The sequence below is a fragment of the Mytilus trossulus genome, chromosome 5 (genome assembly GCF_036588685.1).
Source record: "Mytilus trossulus isolate FHL-02 chromosome 5, PNRI_Mtr1.1.1.hap1, whole genome shotgun sequence".
Taxonomy (NCBI): Eukaryota; Metazoa; Mollusca; class Bivalvia; order Mytilida; family Mytilidae; genus Mytilus; species Mytilus trossulus.
The window spans coordinates 28,146,849-28,170,106 of NC_086377.1; the positions used below are offsets into that span (position 1 = coordinate 28,146,849).

Consider the following 23,258-nt stretch of genomic DNA (forward strand, 5'->3'; position numbering starts at 1 on the left):
CCAGTTTGTTTACGGACTTTCTGTTAAGGAATTTCCTCAGGGTTCGATATTATTTGTATGGTAATTTTTACGTAAAATTATATAGTTTTGAATATTACAGATCTTCTGATAGGCTATCTTTTCATAGACATTCATTTGCCTACTGAAACTGACACTAACATCTTTTTTATGATTAACTCATTAAAAGGAGAATTTAAAATTAAATCATAAGGAATTTGCTTGTCATAATTTTTTAAATGTAGTGCATACTTTTAGATAACCTACTACGAAGACAAAAACTTTCAGTAATCCCTTAAAGGATGTATTTTCATTGGTATTTTTTCTCGCTACAAAGTATCTTCCATTTTATCAAGAAACATTCACTCCTTTTTTTTTGCAACGTCTACAGCTATAATCCACATCGATACATGTTATAGTACTGTTTGATGTATCAGCTAGGTACACACTTGAATAATACTTTAACCATTCCGTAATATGGTGTCTCGAATAACTTACCCCTTGCAAATAAAAATTTTCCTGTAGAGCAATTAACACAAATGCAGTCAAACTTATTTTATTTGCTGTTTTGTCCTATAAAAGAAAATAGTAATAAGAAAACAAAAAAAAAGCAAATTGTAGATACAACGCTTACAATACCATATTAATAACAAAAAAATCTAACACGAGTTTCATAAGTGAATCTCGAATCAAAAATGTTAAATACGGATTTTAAGAGCGAGGAGGAACACCGATCCTTTATATACATTAAAAATTTTAACGTCATGTATGGAAAATAAGATTAATTTCGCAATTGAAATTAATATTACACGAATTTGAACTCTTATCAAATTGTATATAATGAATTATAGAAGTCTTCGTTGCTTGTTTTTGTTTGTTTGTCATTGCAAATGAGCTTGAAGTGAATGGTTAGTCTGGTCTTTTGTACAGTTAAATTACTTGAAATTATTTACGTGTATATTCAGAATACTTTTGTGAACACAATATGTATACAAAAGAGATGAGTGCATCTTTCACTGCAATTTAGAACTTTCTTTAAAGGGTGTTTTGCATACTAATAAGAAAGCTGATTACTAGTTACTGCAGTTATTTTGTTTAATCATGAAAAGGGACTTATCCGTTAAGAAAGTGTAATGAAAACAATTACCTGCATATAGTATGTATACATTGAGCCTGGAAATGACCCATCTGGTAACTGATGTGATATGATCCATTTGACGGATTTGGTAATTACATTATCATCAATAAAAATATGCGTCTTTGCTTTTTGAAAAGTCTTAATGACATAAGCTGATAACCTATAACAGACAGTGAAACACATAGATTTGGATGCGACTGAATTTGATGGTGATACCTATAAACTTAATATTTTTGGAATTTTAATAAAAAGCCTTTATCGTTCAAAAAAAATATATGAAAACGTTTTCTAAGTACAAAAAAAGGAACCAGATAACAAATTAGAAAAAACAACTTAAAATTTTGTTTCATAGTTATTTTGAATTGTTATACCTTTTCATTCTAGTTCCTGTATTTGACAATAAAAATAACGTACCACATATTTCCGTGACTGTCAGAATTACCAAATGCACTAAAAGACCCGTCTGTACGTTGGTATCTTAATTCGTTTTGGTATCCTTCATCATAAAAAGAAAGATTAAGATTCATTGATTATTTAACTTTTTCCCATTTTGTAAAATTCGTTCTAAAATGTATGTTTTGACTCTTGATATATGTTTAGATTGAATGAAATCATGGAAATGTTCACGAATACCTATCTTTTGAAGTTTTTGAGGAGTTATTGTATTACAACCCATATACGATTAAGAGAGTAACAATATACATTTATATAAAGTATGCATTTTTGAATTTAATTTCATAGTATAATTCTTTTTATTTATATAATTTAATTTAATATTAGTAAATGATATTTGCTACTCGATTTTAAAATAACAAGTGTTTTAAAATAATGTTATACATTATTGGTATTTACATAACGGAATGAAACAAAATTATGAGTCCGAATGTTTGTTTTAGAAGTATAAGCAATTGGCACCTTTTTTCATTCAAAAACTAGACAAAACTACAAGTATTTTTATAAGATGTTCAATCATGGCTTTTATGATGTATATCTTATAAAATGGTGAAAAGAAATTTATATATAATTAGCGGTAAGAGTGAAAAATCATTCGATGACATTACATGGAAAAAACCAAAGGATTCCGAATATTTAGCAAAAAAATCAAAAACAAAGAGGAGTGAACATTCGTACGCGTATGTAATTCGCACAGCATGTTAAGATTTACGCTGGATTAATATGACGAAGAGCATTTTTGTTTGGAGAATGAAGAATGCTGTTGAAATTTTCCTGCTTAATATCACGTGATACTATCGACATTTACATGAATTAAGTACCCAATGCGGCTGTTGGTGAAGTTTTAATTCCCCGATGGTTCCACCAGCCGATTAATCAGCACTTCAGTGCTGATATGAACTATTATTGATGTGGTCATTATAAATAATTTGTTCACAAACTTGGAAATTTATGAAATACTAAGGCCTTTTACTTCAGAAAAAGATTACCATAAATTTATTTGGCAAAACATTAAGGAATCTTTGGTCCTAAATGTTCTTCATTTCTTCTTTATTTGGCCTTTTTAATCCCTTTTTTATTCGAGTGTAACTGAGGTCTTTTGTAGACTGAACTCGCGTTTAGAGTAAAAACAAAAAAAATAAGTTATTTTGAATTATCTTGATTGATAATTAAATTTAAAAGGTGTTGACATGAATGTTATCCTGGGCATTGCAAAACAATATGGGTTTAAGACTAACAATATTGATATATTTCGTAATGATTTTTAAAATTGATTTAAAACAAAAGAATTTTAACTGCCAGATCTTTCAAATTTCTTATTGTCAACTCAAGTTTTATAGTTATCATCTAATATTTGATCAGATTTAGTTTGTAACCCAGATTGGTTTTTTTTCCGATCAATTTATGAATTTCGAAAAGCCGTATACTGCTGTTATCTTATTTTGTTCTTGCATAGGAACTATTCTACTTTTTATACAACTAAAAGAAGGACGAAAGATACCAGAGGGACAGTCAAACTCATAAATCGAAAATAAACTGACAATGTCATGGCTGAAAATGAAAAACAACAAACAGACAAATAATAGTACAATTTAAACACCAAAGAAAATTAAAGAATAAGCAACACGAACCCCACCAACTAGGGGTGATCGCAGGTGCTCTGGAAGGGTAAGCAGATCCTGCTTCCAAGACTTCCCATTCTTTCTAAATATATTCTATTATTCTTACATGTACTATAATATCTCAGTTCTTGTTTCAGAATGCTACAAACCTTTTTCCATATACACGGTCAATTTTTCCTTCATTTCTTGAGAAAAGTGATTCGATTTTTTCAAATAGTTCGCCACATAAACGTCAGGAGCAAGTTTGACTATTGTTTGCTCACCACAACCCGTTGGTAACCGAATCAATCGATCCAAATTGTGTAAAGTAGGTACAACAAAATCCCCTTAATAAATAAAAAAAAAGCATTTTAATGCATGTATCGGAAGCTTTTTTGGATTAACCCTAATTTTCATATGCGGATCCAGGGGGCTTTGGCAGGAAAAAATTGGTTGATTCATGAATATAAGGAATCACTGAAGCATGGCTGGGGCGACCTCCATTAGGTAGGTCAGCGCCCAAAACCCCACCCCCTTTATAAAAAGTTTTGGATCCGCCACTAATGATTGCTTGATTGATTGTTGGTTTCTTTACGCCGGATTAGCCCGCCACTAATGATAAATATAGTAAAAAAATAAACAGTCTTTAAATACTTTTCTACATTATTTTAAATATGTTGAGTAATGATTGTGATTGAAAATCAATAATCATAAAATAATATGAGCTAACTGTAAATAGAGAGTAACTTTTACTTTCTTTTTAAACTGTTTTTTAAGGAAATGTGCCATGTTGCTTATTCATTACCTGAATAACGACTTCACCGATACTTATATTATGGAAGCGATCTCTTGACTTATACCCTAAATAGTGCTGTAATTTATACAATACACGAAATACACCAAACAATTCAGTTTTTGTCTCCATTTTTGTGTGATGAAGTACAAAAATGTGCACATTTAATTTTAAAGCCGTTTAATATTAATTTGTCTTTTCATCTGTTTTTGCAAGGAGTAGTGGCGTTTTTCATTGATTAATGAGTTTTAGTTCCCTCTTTCAAATTTTAGTTACTTTTTCATTTTATATTATATATGTGTATAAATCTCACACAATGTTCGTACCCATAATTGATAGCCGAATTCTTTGTGAACCGTCCACAACAGACAATGGCATTGGAACAGAAACATTTCTTTGCACAGGGTGGCTATGATTTAATTGTAATATTACTGGTGTATTATATTCTTGTAAAACTCCTTCAGGCTGTAAGTATTCAAACAAAACAAAACGTATGAACAGGTAGTGTACTGTATTATTTCACGATAGATAATAATATTGTAACATGGCTCATCATCATAATAAATATGCTTTCGATACTATAACTAATAATTGGAATGATCGACATAATGTTGAGTTAAATGAATATTCTATTTCGAATACACCTGCACAGCACAAAGCCTTCAACCCATCGACTTTTTATAGAACCACAATGTTGTGCCCCTATTTTTGAAATGTTTACCTATACTGTGTGTTTGTTTTGTTCACACATAGTTGTCAATATAATGAAATTTTATGCAACAGTCAAACAAAGGCGAGGCAGCTAGATATAAAACCAAGTTTAAGCCATCTTTAATTACATAAGAAAAAAATGTCTATACCAAGGCAAGATTTTAGCAGTTGTTTCCATTCGTTTGGTATGTTTCAGCTTATGATGTTGCCATTTGATTACGGACTTTCCATGAACATTTGTCTATTTTTTTTTGTTATTACCAAATTCCTAAAGTATTCGTACTATACTTGTTTATCATATATATATACCGGTGATGTTTACTATGTTTACAAATATTGTAATGCCTCCAGTAACTTTAAAATATGAAAACTTCAAATGACATTGTTGTTTATATATAGGTTGAACGTTTTATTGATGGACAGTATATTAGACATTTCATATCTTCAACAATCTTTTATTAATATAACTTATTCGCTGAAAACAACAAAACCAGTGTCTAATCAAAAAATTAAAACGTACCTCGACAAGAAGTTCTCGACGAATTCCATCTGAGGCCCCTGAAGACTGCGCTGTAACTTCTATATAAATTGGTCCTAATGACCGTGGTATGATAGGGAAGTAAACTGATGCTGATTCTCCTGCCAACACCTACACGAGAACACCACATTGATAATGAATTGCACAATAAGCATATTCAGAAATAAATAAATTAAATTGAGAATGGAAAGGGGAATGTGTGAACAACCCGACAAAAGAACAGAAAATAGTCTAATGCCACTAATGGGACTTCAACATGGTGAAAAATTCCTGCAACTGGCGATGGGATTCAGCTGATCCCTTAAAAAACGCATAACTGTAATAGTATAGCAAAATTGATGTTACACAAAATTAAGAAAAAATGTAAATGAATCAAAGTAAAACAAAATAAATAAAATTATGCAGTTTACAGTTTATTTGTGTTCAGGTTGGGGTAAATATGCAATAAACGTAATGTACTGCATACTTAATGTATTGCATACAACAACAAAAACGGGGGTAATTTTTGGAAGGTTGGAATTCACAACAGCATAGAATAATAAACAACAGCAAAACGCACAGTAAAGTCCGATTCCGGTGTAAGATAAGGTTACAGAAGACACTAGCAAAATGACAATGATGCATATTGTTATTTTAACATAGGAATATAAGCTACTACCGACATGCCAGCTACAATATGATCATGTCTATGTCATATAAAATTTATTCAAAAATCAAATTCGTAAGGATAAGATATCTTAAGAGTATATACCGTTTAATTTCAATAACTGAGTACATAACTTATTTCCAACGCATAGACCCTATGAGTAGATGTTGTGAATAAATATTTATACTAAAATTGCCATCTTTAATAATTTCATAATAGTAACGTAGCTATATCATATATCCTTCACAATAAGTTTTTATGAACGCTTCCGTAGCCTTTGATGACATGAGATGACATGCATGTGTTTTGTATAGAATACTACAATTAAAGATGTAAGGATTATAGACCTAAACGTAAAAGATTTCTGCACGTTGATGATATTGGTTAGATATGTTGCTTATAACATAACCTTAATCCTGTTCCCTTTTTTCATGAATGTGACCGACCGAATTAAACTATTTACCGGGTGTGTAAAAACATGACCAACACAACAGGTACCACATGTGGAACATGATTACACTTCCAGAGCAGAGTTTTAGTGGGCTCAGAGATGCTCATTCATTAGTTTTATTTTTTGTCTTGGGTAATATTATTTGTTTTGTTTTTTCTTTATCTTTTTTAGCCTTATCTTTGTCTGTTTATTTTCGATCTATGAATTTGAATATCGCTCTGGAATCTTACGCCCCTCTTTTGATTTATATTAACGAATTAATTATCAACATAAAAAAATTTGCATACGAATGTATTTTCTGAGTGAGTTTTTGAGGACATCATCTGCTGCGTTCCATTTACTGTTCTTACAACATTTTGGAAGTCGTCATTCTTCTTCAGAACAATCAAAACCTAAAATATGAAAATTGCATGAATTTTACGAGTGTTTTTTTTATTCTTTTAAAATTTCATAGCTTAACTTGTATCTATCGCCACAAAATATTTGATGGTGATTGGAGACTTTCGAAAGTTATGTTCAATTTAGTAAACAATAACTCGAATCCCTTTTTTAGTGTATCTTCAATAAGATGCAATAGAGAACACAGATATTTCATCCCACCATACATTCTAAATTAAAGAACCTTAGTGAGCACGCTCACATTCCCAACGTCTCCACATTGTCATAAGAGAATTTACATAAGTGTAAGAAACAAAAATTGTATAAGAAAAATTAATTTCCTGCCAATATGCACATCTAAATAGTATGTCCTTATTATCTACAAAATGTCATGAAATTATGTTGTGTGGTTTCAGAGGAGTTGAGATGACAAACTGTTGAAGAAGTACATTGAAGCAAATAAGTTCAAAGGGGTGTAACTCCTAAAAAAATGAATGGTAATGTCCTGTCGATATGCATATCTACATAGTATGTCCTTATTATCTACAAAGTTTCATGAAACTCTGTTGTGTGGTTTGAGACATTTAAGATGACAAACTGTTGAAGTAGTGCCTAAGAGCAAATAAGTTCAAAGAGGTGTAACTCCTAGAAAATAAATGTATTTTCCTGTCAATATGCACACCTACATAGTATGTCCTTATTCTCTTAAAAGGTTTCGTGAAATTCTGTTGTGTGGTTTGAGAGGAGTTGCGATGACAAACTGTTGCAGTAGTACATTGAACCAAATAAGTTCAAAGGGGCGTAACTCCTAGACAAATTTGAATTGTAATTTCCCATCGATATGCACAACTACATAGTATGTCCTTATTATCTGAAAAGGTTTCGTGAAATTCTGTTGTGTGGTTTGAGAGGTTACGATGACAAACTGTTGCAGTACTTCATTAAAGTGAATAAGTTCAAAGGGGCGCAACTCCTAGAAAAACAATTGAATCATAATTTCCTATCGATATACACAACTACATAAACTACATAGTATGTCCTTATTATCTGAAAAGGTTTCGTGAAATTCTGTTGTGTGGTTTGAGAGGAGTTGCGGTGACAAACTGTTGCAGTAGTACATTAAAGTAAATAAGTTCAAAGGGGCGTAACTCCTAGAAAAAAAATAGCATCGCAAATTCCCGTCGATATACACAACTACATAGTATGTACTTATTATCTGAAAAGGTTTCGTGAAATTCTGTTGTGTGGTTTTAGAGGAGTTGCGATGACAAACTGTTGCAGTAGTACATTAAAGTAAATACGTTCAAAGGGGCGTAACTCCTAGAAAAAAATTGAATCGCAATTTCCCGTCGATTTGCACTTCTACATATACATAGTATGTCCTTCTTATCTGAAAAGGTTTCGTGAAATTCTGTTGTGTGGTTTGAGACGAGTGTCGATGACAAGAAACGGGACAGACGAACTGAAGGACGGACGGACGGGTCATAAACATTATACCCTCCGCAACCCGTTGCGTGGGGTATAATAACTATAGGAATATATATATTGTTCCAATGAGACAATTCTCCATCCAAGTAATTTATAAAAGTAAAACATTATAGGCCAAGGTACGACCTTCAACACAGAGCCTTGGCTTAAACAGGACACAAAATGATAAAGGGTCCCACAAATTACTGGTGTAAAACCATTCAAACGGAAAAACCCAACAGTCTAAATTAATAAAAACGAGAAACGAGAAACACGTTTTAACTACATAAATAGACGACAACTACTTAACATAAGATTAAGCACATAATCGTCACCAATTGAGAAATGTAGTTAAAAAGTATATTTAGATCTAATATATATCATCAACATTTAATGTTAATTGTTTTATTTTAACTGATCGAGATTTTAATTTATGTTCATCATTATGTGTAACTAATATTGTGAAAAACAAACAATAATATGCTAATAGAACGCATAGATTAAACGTCACTTTTATGGTTCTTATCAAAAATTCAAATTCCATATATAATCCTTACCGACATATTCGTATTCTGGTAGTTAAACAGATTTACTTGCAAGACGACTTCTTCCCCTCTGATAACAGAATACGGCAAATTGAGACTGATAAAAAAGTCTTTGAATCCCACAATCTAAAATATGAAATAACTTGATGAGTAGAGACTGGGGGAAAATATTTCCACAGTAATAACATGAACATGAAGTGTAAACAGGCAAACAACAAAATGAAACGGAAGTGGTACAAGGGAAAGAAAAGAGGGACGAAAGATACCAAAGGGACAGTCAAACTCATAAATCGAAAATAAACTGACAACGCCATGGAAAAAATGAAAAAGACAAACATACAAACAATAGTACACATGACACAACATAGAAAACTTAAGAATAAACAACACGAACCCCACGCAAAACGTGGATAGATGTGAAGAAAGTAGAAGAAATAGATAATAATATAGCATAAAAAGAAGAAAAAATATAATAAATTAACATTAAATATAGAGACCTCTAATTAACATGATAAACACGATCAGCATCTGCAATTCCTTTGATGACTACAGCTACAACACACATTGTATGTTAATCTAGTGATACATGTTGATGGAAGATGAAAGATTTTAAGTTACTAATTACCGAATAATAGACAATTGGGGGAATTTCTCATTTCAAACATTATAGTGTTATCAGATTTATAATCCAGTAACGCTTCGTGTAATCTAATCCTGACATATACATCATATCGAATTTCAATCGAAAATTAAGTTTACATAGAACAATGACAACAATCATGATGGGTCGACCACTCATAGTGTCACGTACAAATGACGTGTGACACAGACATGAAGTGTATAGTGGGAAATATGAAATCATATTTTTCGTCTAAATATTTACTTATTTAACTGACAATGACTACATGCATGTGTTGGTAAATATAAACGCAAAAATCAGATTGACAAAAAAAGTTTAATTCTAGAAATTGGTGGCTCCTCAGAGGTGTACATCCTAAATGTTTTGCAATATCATTTGTAAGAATGTAATTCGGAAAGAGCAATCACGATATTCATGGAATTTTGAAACCAATCGTAATGATAATGCTACGAATGGACGGAACCCTGCATGTCTGTCGAGAATTGATGCAGATGTACAAATGTATCAACTATCATTCTGTTTCACACTGTTTTGACATAATCTTTTTTAAGGACTCAAATAATATGTAAGTACTTGAACAAACAGCCTTAACTAGGAAAACATTAAACAATAGTAAGTTCCAAAATAATAGATTATTGTTATCAATATGAATTAAATTCAATGCAAGACATAGCTGTCAAATTTCTTTGTCATGAAGTTTGTCTCTTCCGAGAGATGTCTCATTGACAATCATATTTCATATTTTTGTATTATTTAGATTGATATAAACTTTGATTTTTTATTGCAAATATACGTCAAAAATGTTTAAAACGTTTTTGTTCAAAAGGGATACAAATACTATCTTAAAAAAAGATATCCGACGTATTTAAATTTGAGTATATGTTTAAAACTATCATTTCGACAATCTTTAGAAGCACAATGATTTAATTATGCATGACCTCTTGTCTTTCTGTTTACATTCACCAAAACCCCGTGGAAATCGCACATGCGTAGGTGCGTTCTAAAAGTCACGCACGTTCGTACAACAAAGTTTACATTAAAAATTATGTTGTCCCGAATAAAAAGTTGTCATGGATGCAAAAAATAGCTTTTGGAGAAACAATTGTTTTAATAAAAATATAAATCTTTGTTAGATCTAGTTCAAATATTTATAGTTTTTCACTTGCTTTCCATCACGATATTATTAACGAGACTCTTTTTCAGACACAAACAAATAACCCACCATGACAGCATTTTGTCCAATCACAGAAAGGATTTTCGACCATGCGTATTCTGTTGCCATAGTTAAGCGTCCATAAGTTCAAAGGGCACAAACCGAAATTATACCGAATACGTCGGAAAATTTTTATCACTATGACAAAGATGTGGTTACTCATGAAAATAAAATGTAACATAATACCTTTGCAGCAGAGGTACTTAAGCTGAACCCTGTCATTTTGTTTACTACAAAGGCACTGGCCACCCATGCAGTTATAGTATCAGGCAGGACAGCTGTGATATTAAGGTGACCATCAATTCTGAAATAGACACTAACCTGATGTTAAGTGTTTGGTTTTATGTATGGTTCATACGTGTTTTTCTTTTTTTTTTTTATATAGATATATACTCATCATAGATACAAGGATTAAATTTTGTATATACGCCAGACGTGCGTTTCGTCTACAAAAAACTCATCAGTGACGCTCAAATCCAAACAAGTTAAATAGGCCAAATAAAGTACCAACATTCCTAAAAGTTATACCAAATACAGCTTAGGTCATCCATGCCTAAAGTAGAAAAGCCTCAGTTTTTCAAAAATTAAAAATTTTGTAAACAGTTAATTTATTAATATAACCATATCAATGATAATTGATGTCAGCACAAAAAGTGCTGACTACTGGGCTGGTGAGTAGTAAGTCTGTTGGTTTTCCTGTGTATAAGTACTGTGCACAGATTTTATTATACATTTAGTGCTTTACCATCTACACGTTTGGTCTCAATCTTATTTAATCATACTTTTGTTTTTAGAATTACCCAGTTAAGTGAGATGACCATATCCATGTTTCCGGAAATCTTTTCCGCGTTCTTTTAACAGGTTTATAAAATGGATGAGTGTGCCCTGTGAACGATCCACCAGTCGACGTTCCAGTACCTGCTCCAGTCATCGTTTCAGTACCTGTCGCACCTGTCAATATCCCTGACCCCGATCCTGTCTCTGACCAAGTCGGTGGACCTGAAAATAAATCAGTCACATAACAGTTTACAAACATAACAATAATTTAAAGCGATTTTCAATAGAAAACAAAAAAAATGTAACACAGGCATAACGTGAAAAAGTTCACGATTCAAAATATTACTGTTTAAACTCGGGGGCTCATTTACACATCTATCATATCATTTTGATATAGAATAACAGTAAGTAGTATATGCTATTTAGAAAGAAGCTAATTTAGGAATATTGACTGTTTTAACAAAATATGTGATATGATGCATTAGTATAATAAGTGTGTATCGAATGGTATGTGATCAACAATATGACAATGATTTATGTACAAAACATACAGCAGGGCCTGAGTGTCCATTTTGTCTAATCAGTTCTATACTGAGGTAATGAGTTCGAACACTGCTCGTGCAGGTGTAGATGCACTTCACTCCAATCTTAATTGATTATTGTTAGTTTTCCTATCAAAGGTCGGTATAGTTTTCGCCATGCAATCTGGTTTCCTTTCCCAATTAAAACTGGCCGCCACGAAAAAGCCCAAAAAGTGGAGTTTAGATACCAACAATCAACCAATATAACCAGTTTTATTTGCTAATTGAAAATTAAGCGGAATAAAATAATTTAAGACAGCAGAGAAGATAATTCTGTTCAATTGGTTATTACTAACCGACTTAAATAAAAGAGTGAGCTATTATTACTGTAAATGTATAATGTCGCTAGTCTGGTCAAAGGGTCAGAGTGTCCTTCTTAATTAAACGATAAATTGTTGAAATTAGATAACTTGTTTTCACGTGCAGAGAAATTTCTTTTATGTCCAATGCATGACCGGATATCATCTTTCTTATTGGTCAATGGCATTGCGGGTCAGCACGAGTTCACGTGTAAGTGCATTGTGGTCACTTCCTTTTATCATCAGTATTTGATGTGTTAACTTGTGATTCTTATCAAACAATTTGTTCAAAATTATATGTGGATTAATTTTGGACTGGAGTGATTTCATTGTAGCTATTTCCGGTAAAATCGAACTATACTTTTATATTCTATGCTTACATTTTGAACAAACGTAGAGTTATTTTTTTTAACCATCCTTTCATTCGGATAAAACTCACTGTTTAGATTTATGCCAGCAGTTGGTCAAATTCATTTTTTTTGTCAAAGAGATATTGGGTCAATTTGATTTTCCTGTGGGTGGCGACACTATGCGTTTGCGATCAAAATGTAAGTATTTACCATTTATCTGATGATTAACCTGATTGTAATTTTACAAGTTACTGTATCCTTTACAGCATCATAATATTTGCAGAACGTATATCCGCCTTATGTATGTGAAAGATACATCATGAGTTACGAAAATTATTTCTATAGTCTCATATCAATTCGGATCACATCAAAAATAACTGAGAGTTAAAAAAGGTTTACAGTAAATACTTATTTACTAATTTTAATTTGAAAATGTTTACCCCATGGAATTCACCCCGTCATATTATGTATGTATGTGCCTTTCCCAAGTTAGGAGCCTGTAGTTCAGTGGTTGTCGTTTGCTTATGTGTTACATTTAAGTTTTTTGTTCATTTATTTTTTATTTTTTATTTTTTTTATGTAAATAAGGCCGTTAGTTTTCTTGTTTGAATTGTTTTACATGGTAATTTTGGGGTCTTTAATAGCTGACTATGCAATATAAGCTTTGCTCATTGTTAAAGGCCGTGCGATGACCTATAGTCGTTAATTTCCATGTCATTTTGGTCTCTTGTGGTGAACTGTCTCATTGGCATCATACCACATCTTCTTTTTTTTTATATTTATATATTTTCGATTGAAAAATGTCAAGTGTAGTTTGGGAATCCTTTGCTCATGATCCCTTACAGAAATAGTCAGATATAAAACTTCGTATTTAGAAGGATGCAGGGCTTTGTAAAAATATACTTTAGTTTTGTTTGAATTTTTAAAAATTAAAAATATAGTTTCGGTTAATCCCAGTACTTATTGTCTGTACTAAAATAAAAAAGGATTCTAGATTTAAATGTCTGTATGTAAGAAGAAATATGAATTGTGAATCATACTTACATTGTAACTGCGATTCTATTGTAATTTAATTGCTGTGATACTGGTCGGAATAAGATTTACACCTTTAATCATTTTGACCAGTAAAAGATAATTTTAGAGTAATATCTTGGTATATGAAAATAGGAACTTTTAATATTTTTGCTAAATGTGGAAACGTTTTACATAATATAATTGTATTCACGTCGCCAGAGTCCTCGGGTGGGGGATCCACTCTTTTAGCCTTAGAGTGGATTTCACATCCACTCTTTCAGCCAAAGAGTGGATTTGTGGCAGGTTTTTCTCCCCACCTTTGCTATACTTTGTCATTTATTCAATTGACATGATATTAGTTGATGTAATTTCGTAGTAATTATGTATTATTATTTCATATTAAATATGAATTTTTATGTCAAATGTTTTATTTGCAAAATGTATTTTTTGCTTTATGATTTTGAATAAATGACCTTTTTTCGTCAGTTTAGTTTTTATATCATATAGCAAATCAAGCTCAGACTCTGGCTTGTGTATACGTAGTATGTTTATGGTATCTAGCTGTCTGTCTTAAAACCAGTTTTATTTGCAAAATGAAAATTAAGCGGAATAAAATAATTTAAGACAGCAGAGAAGATAATTCTGTTTAATTGGTTATTACTAATCGACTTAAATAAAAGAGTGAGCTATTAATACTGTAAATGTATAATGTCTCTAGTCTGGTCAAATGGTCAGAGTGTCCTACTTAATTAAACGATAAATTGTTGAAATTAGATAACTTGTTTTCACGTGCAGAGAAATTTCTTTTATGTCCAATGCATGACCGGATATCATCTTTCTTATTGGTCAATGGCATTGCGGGTCAGCACGTGTTCACGTGTAAGTGCATTGTGGTCACTTCCTTTTATCATCAGCATTTGATGTGTTAACTTGTGATTCTTATCAAACAATTTGTTCAAAATTCCCACCCACATCCCGCCCTTTATTTTATCTTTTGAAGTAGATATGTATATATATTTATTTATGGGGCAGGTTTTTCTCCCCACCTTTGCTATTCTTTGTCATTTATTCAATTGACATGATATTAGTTGATGTAATTTCGTAGTAATTATGTATTATTATTTCATATTAAATATGAATTTTTATATCAAATGTTTTATTTGCAAAATTTATTTTTTGCATTTTATGATTTTGAATAAATGACCTTTTTTCGTCAGTTTAGTTTTTATATCATATAGCAAATCAAGCTCAGACTCTGGCTTGTGTATACGTAGTATGTTTATGGTATCTAGCTGTCTGTCTTAAAATAAATTGTATACGTTTTAAAAGATTTTTTTTGTATTCAAAGATAAGAGATTACTTATTATACCAATAAAGAAAAGAAATTCATTTTAACGTGATGACGTGCTTCTTATTTTTATTACATTGGTTGAAATTCAATAAAATGTTTATGATGCTGTTTATGTTCAAATAATTACATTTGATGTATGTTTCATTATAATACTTTATTTTGATTGGCTAACTGCACATCACGTGTTATTCTGTAAGCAATTGAATCAAGCAATAAATCTTTTCATTCATGATAACAAGTGGTCCCACAATAAAGTGCACTGGTGAATAAAATCGAAAATTATAAATTCGTATTTTCATGATCATAGCCAAAACATGTAATTATAAGTATTGAATGCTTCTTTTTGTAACTTTATAGGGTTGTAAAAGCGTTGACCGTGCGCACATTTTTAGTATGAAGCGCTTCCGCGCTTCATACAAAATGTACTTCGGTCAACGCTTTTACACCACAATATATTTACAAAAAGAAGCATTCAATTCTTAAATAAAACCATAATTTAGCATGGAACGATATAATTAAATGTTGCCTCTATAACGGCATACATCATTGTTTCTTTTCAAGAAGATGCTTCAAAACGAAATAAGACAGAGAAGAAAGCGTGAAAGAAAAAATAGTTATCAAAGAAATAAAAAAAAAAAAAAATAATAATACATTTTGCGATTACGCTACACCGATTATTCACTCATGCGTTAGAATCTGTGTATAATACAAATTGCGATTGCACAAATGCGATTACTATTGAATCACGCGCTACGGAGATTTTTAAATCTGTCTATTTTCGTGTCTTAATCGTGTTGAATATTGTTTCAATTTTTTTGACTTGAAGCATTTTATTATATGGATGATTTAGCTAGCTATAAACCAGGCTCACTTCACTATTTTCTTCCTAAGAAAGAGCCTGTACCAAGGTTTAATCTGCGAAACCATAAAACTATATACATGTACTGTGACCCCTGAACATCGGACTTTTTTTTATAAATAAATAAGTCATCATTGAAACCCGGATAGAAATTTTGATTTGCGCCAGACGTGCGTTTATGATGAACGATTAGATAGAAATGTGAAATAAGCACTAAACAAACATAATTTAATAATACCACAGCTATGAAATATTTTTAGCAATTTTCCTCTTCTAGCTATTACTTACCGCATAAGTTACAAAATACTGGACAATTGTCCAATGACCACCCGGAGTACATGCCAGTGCATATACGATCTCCATACTCTTTACAATTCGGTCGTTTATCACGACAAAAAGGGTCTGGAATAACAAATTTGGCTTGTGTTTATGTTCTTTATTGCATTGTGTTGTGATTCCATACAAATAGTTTAAAATGATTATTATTTTTTTTAAATGACTAGGTCTGGACTTCAAATTACGACACCTGCTCAGTCTGATGAAAATTGACGTCCTGGCCAGGCAAAACGCTTCTTTGACGACATTTAGTTCGGATAGTGTTAAGTAGTTGTAAGATTCTGAGGTTTATATTCTTTAGACTATTGTTTATCTTATCGTTTTTGACATAGTTTTGTCGGTATATCTTCGAGTTGTTATGTTTGATTGTCTTTCTATTATCTTTTACAAAATGTTTTTAAAGATGGATTTTTCATTTCATTAGTTTTGACTTACTCTCGAGTTAAAATCAAACAAAATGAAAGTATTATCTAGATTGCAGATGAGCCGTTCTATTTTATTATTAGAGATCTTTGTTTACTATGACTAGATTAATTGTCAATTTTCGACTATGACATGTATATGCCCCCTGAATGGAGTCAACAAAATCTTGATAATTTTTTGTATAATTAAAAAAAGAATTTGTGATATGATTGCAAATGAGACAACCCTTCTAAATCAAATGTTGATAGACCAATATGACACTGACATTAACAGGTATACATTAGGTCACTGTATAATTTAGGTTTATTTATTTTTTTGCATTTGTTTGTTTCAGACTTTAGTTTGACGTCAATTTTGCTAAAATAGAATGCATTATTAAGGTAGGCAGCTGAAGCGCGCATCTTGGTGCGTTTATTTCTCTCGCGTAATTAAAAATCGTTTACTAGCTTTGGACTGTTTTAGGCTATTTGGTAGTGGATTTGTCCTCGTATCACCCGTTTTTATTCCCTATTGTACATTTTTCAAAGGGAAGTGATGTTGGCAGTGAAAAGTAGATTTTAGTTACATGTTTAATTGCTCAAAACCTTGAACATATCACTTTTATATCCTGGTAACAGAAGAAGATAAAAAAAACTACTATTTAAAAAAGGTGTAGAAAAAGCTATTTAAACTACTACCGTATAGCATTATTCTCAGAGAAGAGACGAGAGATACAAAAGGGAGATTCAAACTCAATTAAAAGAAAACTATCAACTCCGGGGAAAAAAGACACACAGATGAGAACAGTATACAAAACACACAATAAAAAACTAAAGACTTAGCAACACGGACCCCATCAAAAACGTATGATGTTATCAGCTACACCGCAAGGTGCAGCATGCTCTGCTTAACATGTGTCAACGTATTAAATACGACATTATGAAAAAGCTTAAACAAAAATCGAAATTTGGGTCATCAATGTTGTTTAACGTCATTCACTAATTGGCAATTTTAAATTTGCTTCAGTGAGCACCACACTTGTTATGTTCTTTCTTCATAAACAGAAAAAAATATTGACGTTATACCTTAAACAATTAATAATAACTAATTCTTTAATATAAATATCTAAAAAGATTCAAATCGTGACCAAATAACACGCATATTCGAGGGTTTATCCGTTGTTCAGTTACTCGTTGATTTTTTTTCTACATTTGAATATTTGTATATTTGAGTTATTCATTAATGTCCTTATACTCACTGCATTTAAGGGAGGATTTTTTGTTATTTACATCATCTGTCATGATGTTGAACGATGAGCCCTTCGAAAGAGAGAAACATTTTCTAAAATTCTAAAAACATGATATGATAAAAAGCTTTCCGAGTTAATCCGTATACAAGATTTGACTGATCAATAACAGTTACAGTAAACAAATCATACAATGTATTTATTTTTAAGATTTACCATGATAATGAATGTCAATATTAAAGGCTATGGATACATCCAAACAATTCTCTGAGTACAGACACACCTTTACTATTTTGATCTGAGCATCACTGATGACACTTATGTAGACGGAACTATAATCCTGGGGTGGTGTTCTCGAAAGTATCCTTAGATTCGTCCTAAGACACATCTTAGACCAATTTTAGGATGGACTTAGGATCAACTTAGGACACTTTTAAGTTGTGTCTCGAAGCTATATCAGACGAATCTTATGTTGGACGTCCTAAACATATCCTAAGTCGAAATTTTAAATCGGTAAGTAATTTTTTGATAAAACCTTTATTAATGACTAAATTATTTAATATAATAGTTTACAAATTTTATAATAACATGTACAGAATTAAATGCATAACTACCAATGTAATTATATCAAAAAGGATTGTTATTTAAACTGAAAAAACAATTTGTTTTGAAATGAGAATTAAATTTGTAGTGTAATCGTATCGTGAAACACGAAGTTCAAAGTTTAAAATCATGCACAATTTCTTTATATACGAGTTAAAAACCGATTTCAAGTCCATTTTCACGTTAAATAATGAGCAAAAAACGATATCCAAACGTTATTTCACTAGGATGAAGATAGGATGCTCTTAAGACACCTTATTGGGTGTCCTAAAGTAAGGACGAAATATGAGATATATCATAAGTTAAGAGCACTTCGAGAACACGACTCAGGACAAATACTTGTCATAAGATAGACTTAGGACACGTCCAAATCCTAAGATAGCTTCGAGAACACCACCCCTGGTTCCTTTGAAAATCATTTTCGACAAACGGTCGGACGTCTTTATGTTAGAATTGTTGACCTCAATAGTTCCTTCTATTTGTTTTTGACAATGAGACTTATGCAGCAATGAGTTTGCACAGGTTGATTAGAATCTTTCTATCCTTCCTGATAATCTAAGTATATTGTTATTGGTTTGTGTGGTTGAATTGTTAGTGTATCTTTGAAGTGTTTTGACCACTAATGAATGATGTCTTGACCACTAATGAATGATTTGTAAGGAAGAAATTATCTTCGACTTTTAATTTTTCATTGAAAGATACGCTCTCTATCTCACTGACGCATACAATCTGTTTAGTTGTCTTTTTTTGTCTGTCCTGTATATTCAGTTAGTCTACAAAATTTCACTAACTATATATTTTTGTCAACTTTTAACCAGAGCAAACCCTGCAGAGAAAAAGTAATAAGAATACTAAAATATCTTAGATTTAAGAACTATCGGTCGAATACATATCATAAATACCTACCAACAACACGCACGCATAATTAATATTGTCAAACCTCTTATCAATTAAGTGCAGATTACTTATAACCTAGAAGAAAACATGGAATAGTTATATTACACGTTACTACCGGGTAAAATAATGCATTATAATTGAAGACAGATATTCGTTGAACAAAACAACAACATAAATACAAAAAGACAAAAATGAAAAGATAAATAGTAATCAAAATTCATATGTTTGGTGTTGAGCGTTCCTGATTAACATAGATACCTAATTGCAAACATTTCTTAATTATTGACAAAAAAGTATGGAATAAATAATAAAAACAGTTCGTATACATCGTTTATTAAAATCCATCGAGGAAAAAATATTAATTTGAACAATCTATTATTTAAGACCTTTTTTCTGCTAAATATAAAACGTCAAATGGAAAACGGTAGGGAGGCAGGGTAAATTTCAATACACGGTTAGAAGTGGAGTTACGAACTTGGCACTATTTGATTATTTAGATGTATTGAAAGTTCTGTTTAAGATTGTTATAATAAGGTCGATCTGCTTTTTCTTTGTGCATGCCAATGGAAGCAGGTTCTTATAATTGAACACTTGAACACTTGAACACTTAAATATAAAATTTAGGAGATGAAGTATGGTTGCAAATAAGACAACTCTGATCTAAATTCAACAAATTAAGATAGTTAGAAAGAGTTATTCGTTATATAGTGTTCTAGTGTTCTAGCAATAGCTACGGGGTCAGTAAATTCCATATGGGGTTCGAGCTTCGCTCTCATCCTTTATGAAAATTAGCATCGCTCTCACCCAAAATGGAATTTACTGACCCCGTATATATCGTATTAGGTCCTTAACACCCTATATAACTAATAATAAGGTAGTTAGGCTGTCCAATGCTATGTACAGGTTTATCTTTTATATAGGGTTGTTAGATAAGCCGTTCGTATGCGATAAAGCGGTATACGGATCAGTTTGAGAAAAGTATTTTTTAAATAATTTGGAATAAAAATGTTTCTTTTCTTTTTTCTTTTTCTACCTGTTCATTATACATGTAATGGTACCTTTTCTTTTCTTTTCTTTATTGATATATGATGAAGCAGAAAAGGTCAAGATTCATACTTTTTTATATTTATTTCATAGTGAATAGTATGACTGTCGGACATTTTGATATTTTAAAGGACAGATAAGTCGTGCTCATAAATGTGTTATGATATTTGTATCTTTAATTCATTAACTTACTTGTTCTTCTGTGATGTCATTACCTTTACGAAGGTATGAAGAACTTTCGTCAGCAACGAGCATGTATATATGGGAGCTAGGGTCTGCAGCAACATTTATTGTCACATTATCTCCTGGTTTGGCCTTTGATTGGTTAAATCGTACAGAGACCTGGCAAATGTTTATGTTTTTTAACGATATATACCATCAATTTATACATGGTTGTCGATAGTTAAACTGATGTTGATTCAGAAACAGATTACCTGAGCTGCATTTGGCAAAATGTTTAGGAAATTTTTGATCCTCTTTTAACTTCAAACTTTATTGGTTAGCCTTTTGACATTTTGTTATTCGAGCGATATTCGTGAGTATTTGGTTGAAAAAATGCGTGTTTGGTGCAAATATTAAATTTAAATCCTGATATTTGTGTTGAGTTTATTTGTCATGTCAGACGTGATTACAAACGTACGTACAGGTAACTTGACTTGAGAACATACAGTATAATATTATAAAAAGTTAGGGCTATTCTGTAAACTGTATAATTTAACTGAGTCAGATGCTACTACTAATGGCTTTATTTCGAATGCTTAATATGAAGGTTCAATGTTTATATTTGTACTTGGAAAAAAAAGGAATACAAATCAAACAACGATGTTTTGGTCAGGATTTTTTATTTGTATACAAAAGCATTTTTTGTTTTGTATGGTAAGTTATGAAAATTTTAATCACACCATTTCAAAAGTTTTAGATGCACACATTTAACCCAGGAATATGACAATTCTTATTCTTTTTAAATAGTTATGATACCCATTGACAAATATCAATTGAAATAGTCTGGTACTGTTTTTCTTAAATGTAGGTTACCTGTTTTTCAAAAATACCATCAACAAGTATCAATTCATGATCTGTAACGATTTCACCATCTTGACGGACAAAGTAAGCCATTGCAGTACACTCGGGACCCATGTTTTTGGACATAGGTACACTGAAGTTGATTTTTTTCTGTTGCATACCGTTGATTATCTTGAAATATATGATAGTTCCATGCGCTAAAAGCTGCCAATAAAAAAATTAGTTGCGACAAAAATAAGATGTAAAAAAGTGTTTCTAATATAATAAATATAATACGTTTTGTATCTTACATATTAACGGGATGCTAATCCAACCCTAACCTGGGATAGTGGTATAACAGTACAACATAAGAACGAAAGATAAAAATCAGTTGGAAAAGTCTTAACTCATCTTAAGGATACAAATCAAAACAAATATGACAAACTCAGAGTGGAAGGTACCCATTGCTTGTACATCCAACCAACAAAAAGACACACAGAAATACAGATCTTAGAGTACTAGCGGTCTACTGACAGCTATATCGAAGCTATCTCATGTACATTTCTGAAACCATTTTAAAAAAGTCATACAATATCTAATTCAAACATATTACTCCAATACATGTTTGGAATACTATGTTTGAATTAACCTAAACGTATTATAATTTACACCTTACCTGAATAACAACTGATGATAAAGGTCTATTTGACTGAATGCTGAATTCTGCTTTATCACCTGTCTAAAATATAATCTATTTATGTATCATGTATTGTTATATTATTTGAGATGTCGATAGATATATACTTTTCAAGCTGGTGTTATACATGGTATATTTAAAAACCATTTAAAAGGTGAAACAGGTTAAATACCGAACTCCAAGGAAAATACACAGCAGAAAGTCTTGGATATAATGACATAATTTAAAGCTCAAAAACATAAAAAAAAAATTAAACTGTGTTGTATGAAGTATGAATAATTCATCTTGAGTTTTACCAAAAAAAATTTAACTAAAAACAACACTGCCACTTAACCTGGAATTTCCTATCGAAATTATAATACTTTTTTTTGTAGTTATCATGAAACTGTGAAACTGTGAATCCACTCAATCGTGTAACATGTGTAATTTATACTAAGATCAATTTGATCTTGTTATTTCCGTTTTACGGAGATAAATGTCTATGGTTTTAATTGTATATGTGTTAATCGTTCCTGATGAAGGTAAACTCATAATAGCACCAAATATACCAAAGGGATATGTAAACCTATAAGTCAAAGACAAACTGACAAAAAGTTACCAAATTCTGTTCCACATGTGACATCAGTCTTGTTACTCCTTAAACATACATTACGAAGAAGATATTGGATATACATTACGAAAAAACTACTTTACTAAAACGATGTCTTAAGGAGGCTCGGGTGTCTTCCTCCATCTTGGATTTTGAATAAGCAAATTTTTTTGGTCTATATATTTGGTGAAATGTGCAAATTTTGAGAGTTGAATGTAATTTTGTACATGACTTTTGATACGAATATATAAAGTTGTGTGTTTGAATAATTGTAAAAACGCATTGTTTCTGTTTCATTAGTTTTTTCAAAATTTGCCAAATAAGGGGAGATAACTCCAATAAAGAAGTTTTTACAATAGAAAGTGTTATGAATTTACCTATATCAATATGTAGCAAGAAAGCAAGTTCGGTGACCCCATTTTTTCTTTTGCTTATTTGAAAGCATGTTATAAGAGCAATATTTTCACATTTTATCTTAAAGTTCTAATAGAACGTTATCTTTTTTATCACACAAAATTTGATTTTCCATGAATAACCTATACAAAATCTGACACTTTTGAGCAACCTGTAGCGTGTTGTGTTAACTACTTTTGTGGAGGTTTCTTTGTTCTTTCTTTTCACTATTATTCTAGCATCAAAT

General features: G+C 31.3%; 1 protein-coding gene across 2 annotated transcripts in view; it reads right to left on the reverse strand.

Moving 5' to 3' along the window:
* Positions 1–23,258, reverse strand: part of LOC134718718 (CD109 antigen-like) — a 59,218-nt gene that overhangs the window by 14,580 nt on the left and 21,380 nt on the right. For both annotated transcript variants that reach the window (XM_063581399.1, XM_063581400.1), the window contains 16 exons: positions 22,009–22,071; positions 21,366–21,557; positions 20,523–20,672; positions 19,296–19,361; positions 17,799–17,859; positions 16,091–16,204; positions 11,372–11,570; positions 10,758–10,875; positions 8,731–8,844; positions 6,616–6,720; positions 5,214–5,342; positions 4,309–4,447; positions 3,360–3,536; positions 1,550–1,631; positions 1,145–1,295; positions 496–570 (listed from right to left, as the gene is read on the reverse strand). In XM_063581399.1, coding sequence (XP_063437469.1) covers positions 496–570; positions 1,145–1,295; positions 1,550–1,631; positions 3,360–3,536; positions 4,309–4,447; positions 5,214–5,342; positions 6,616–6,720; positions 8,731–8,844; positions 10,758–10,875; positions 11,372–11,570; positions 16,091–16,204; positions 17,799–17,859; positions 19,296–19,361; positions 20,523–20,672; positions 21,366–21,557; positions 22,009–22,071 — 1,935 coding nt within the window. The remainder of the gene's footprint in view (positions 1–495; positions 571–1,144; positions 1,296–1,549; positions 1,632–3,359; positions 3,537–4,308; positions 4,448–5,213; positions 5,343–6,615; positions 6,721–8,730; positions 8,845–10,757; positions 10,876–11,371; positions 11,571–16,090; positions 16,205–17,798; positions 17,860–19,295; positions 19,362–20,522; positions 20,673–21,365; positions 21,558–22,008; positions 22,072–23,258) is intronic.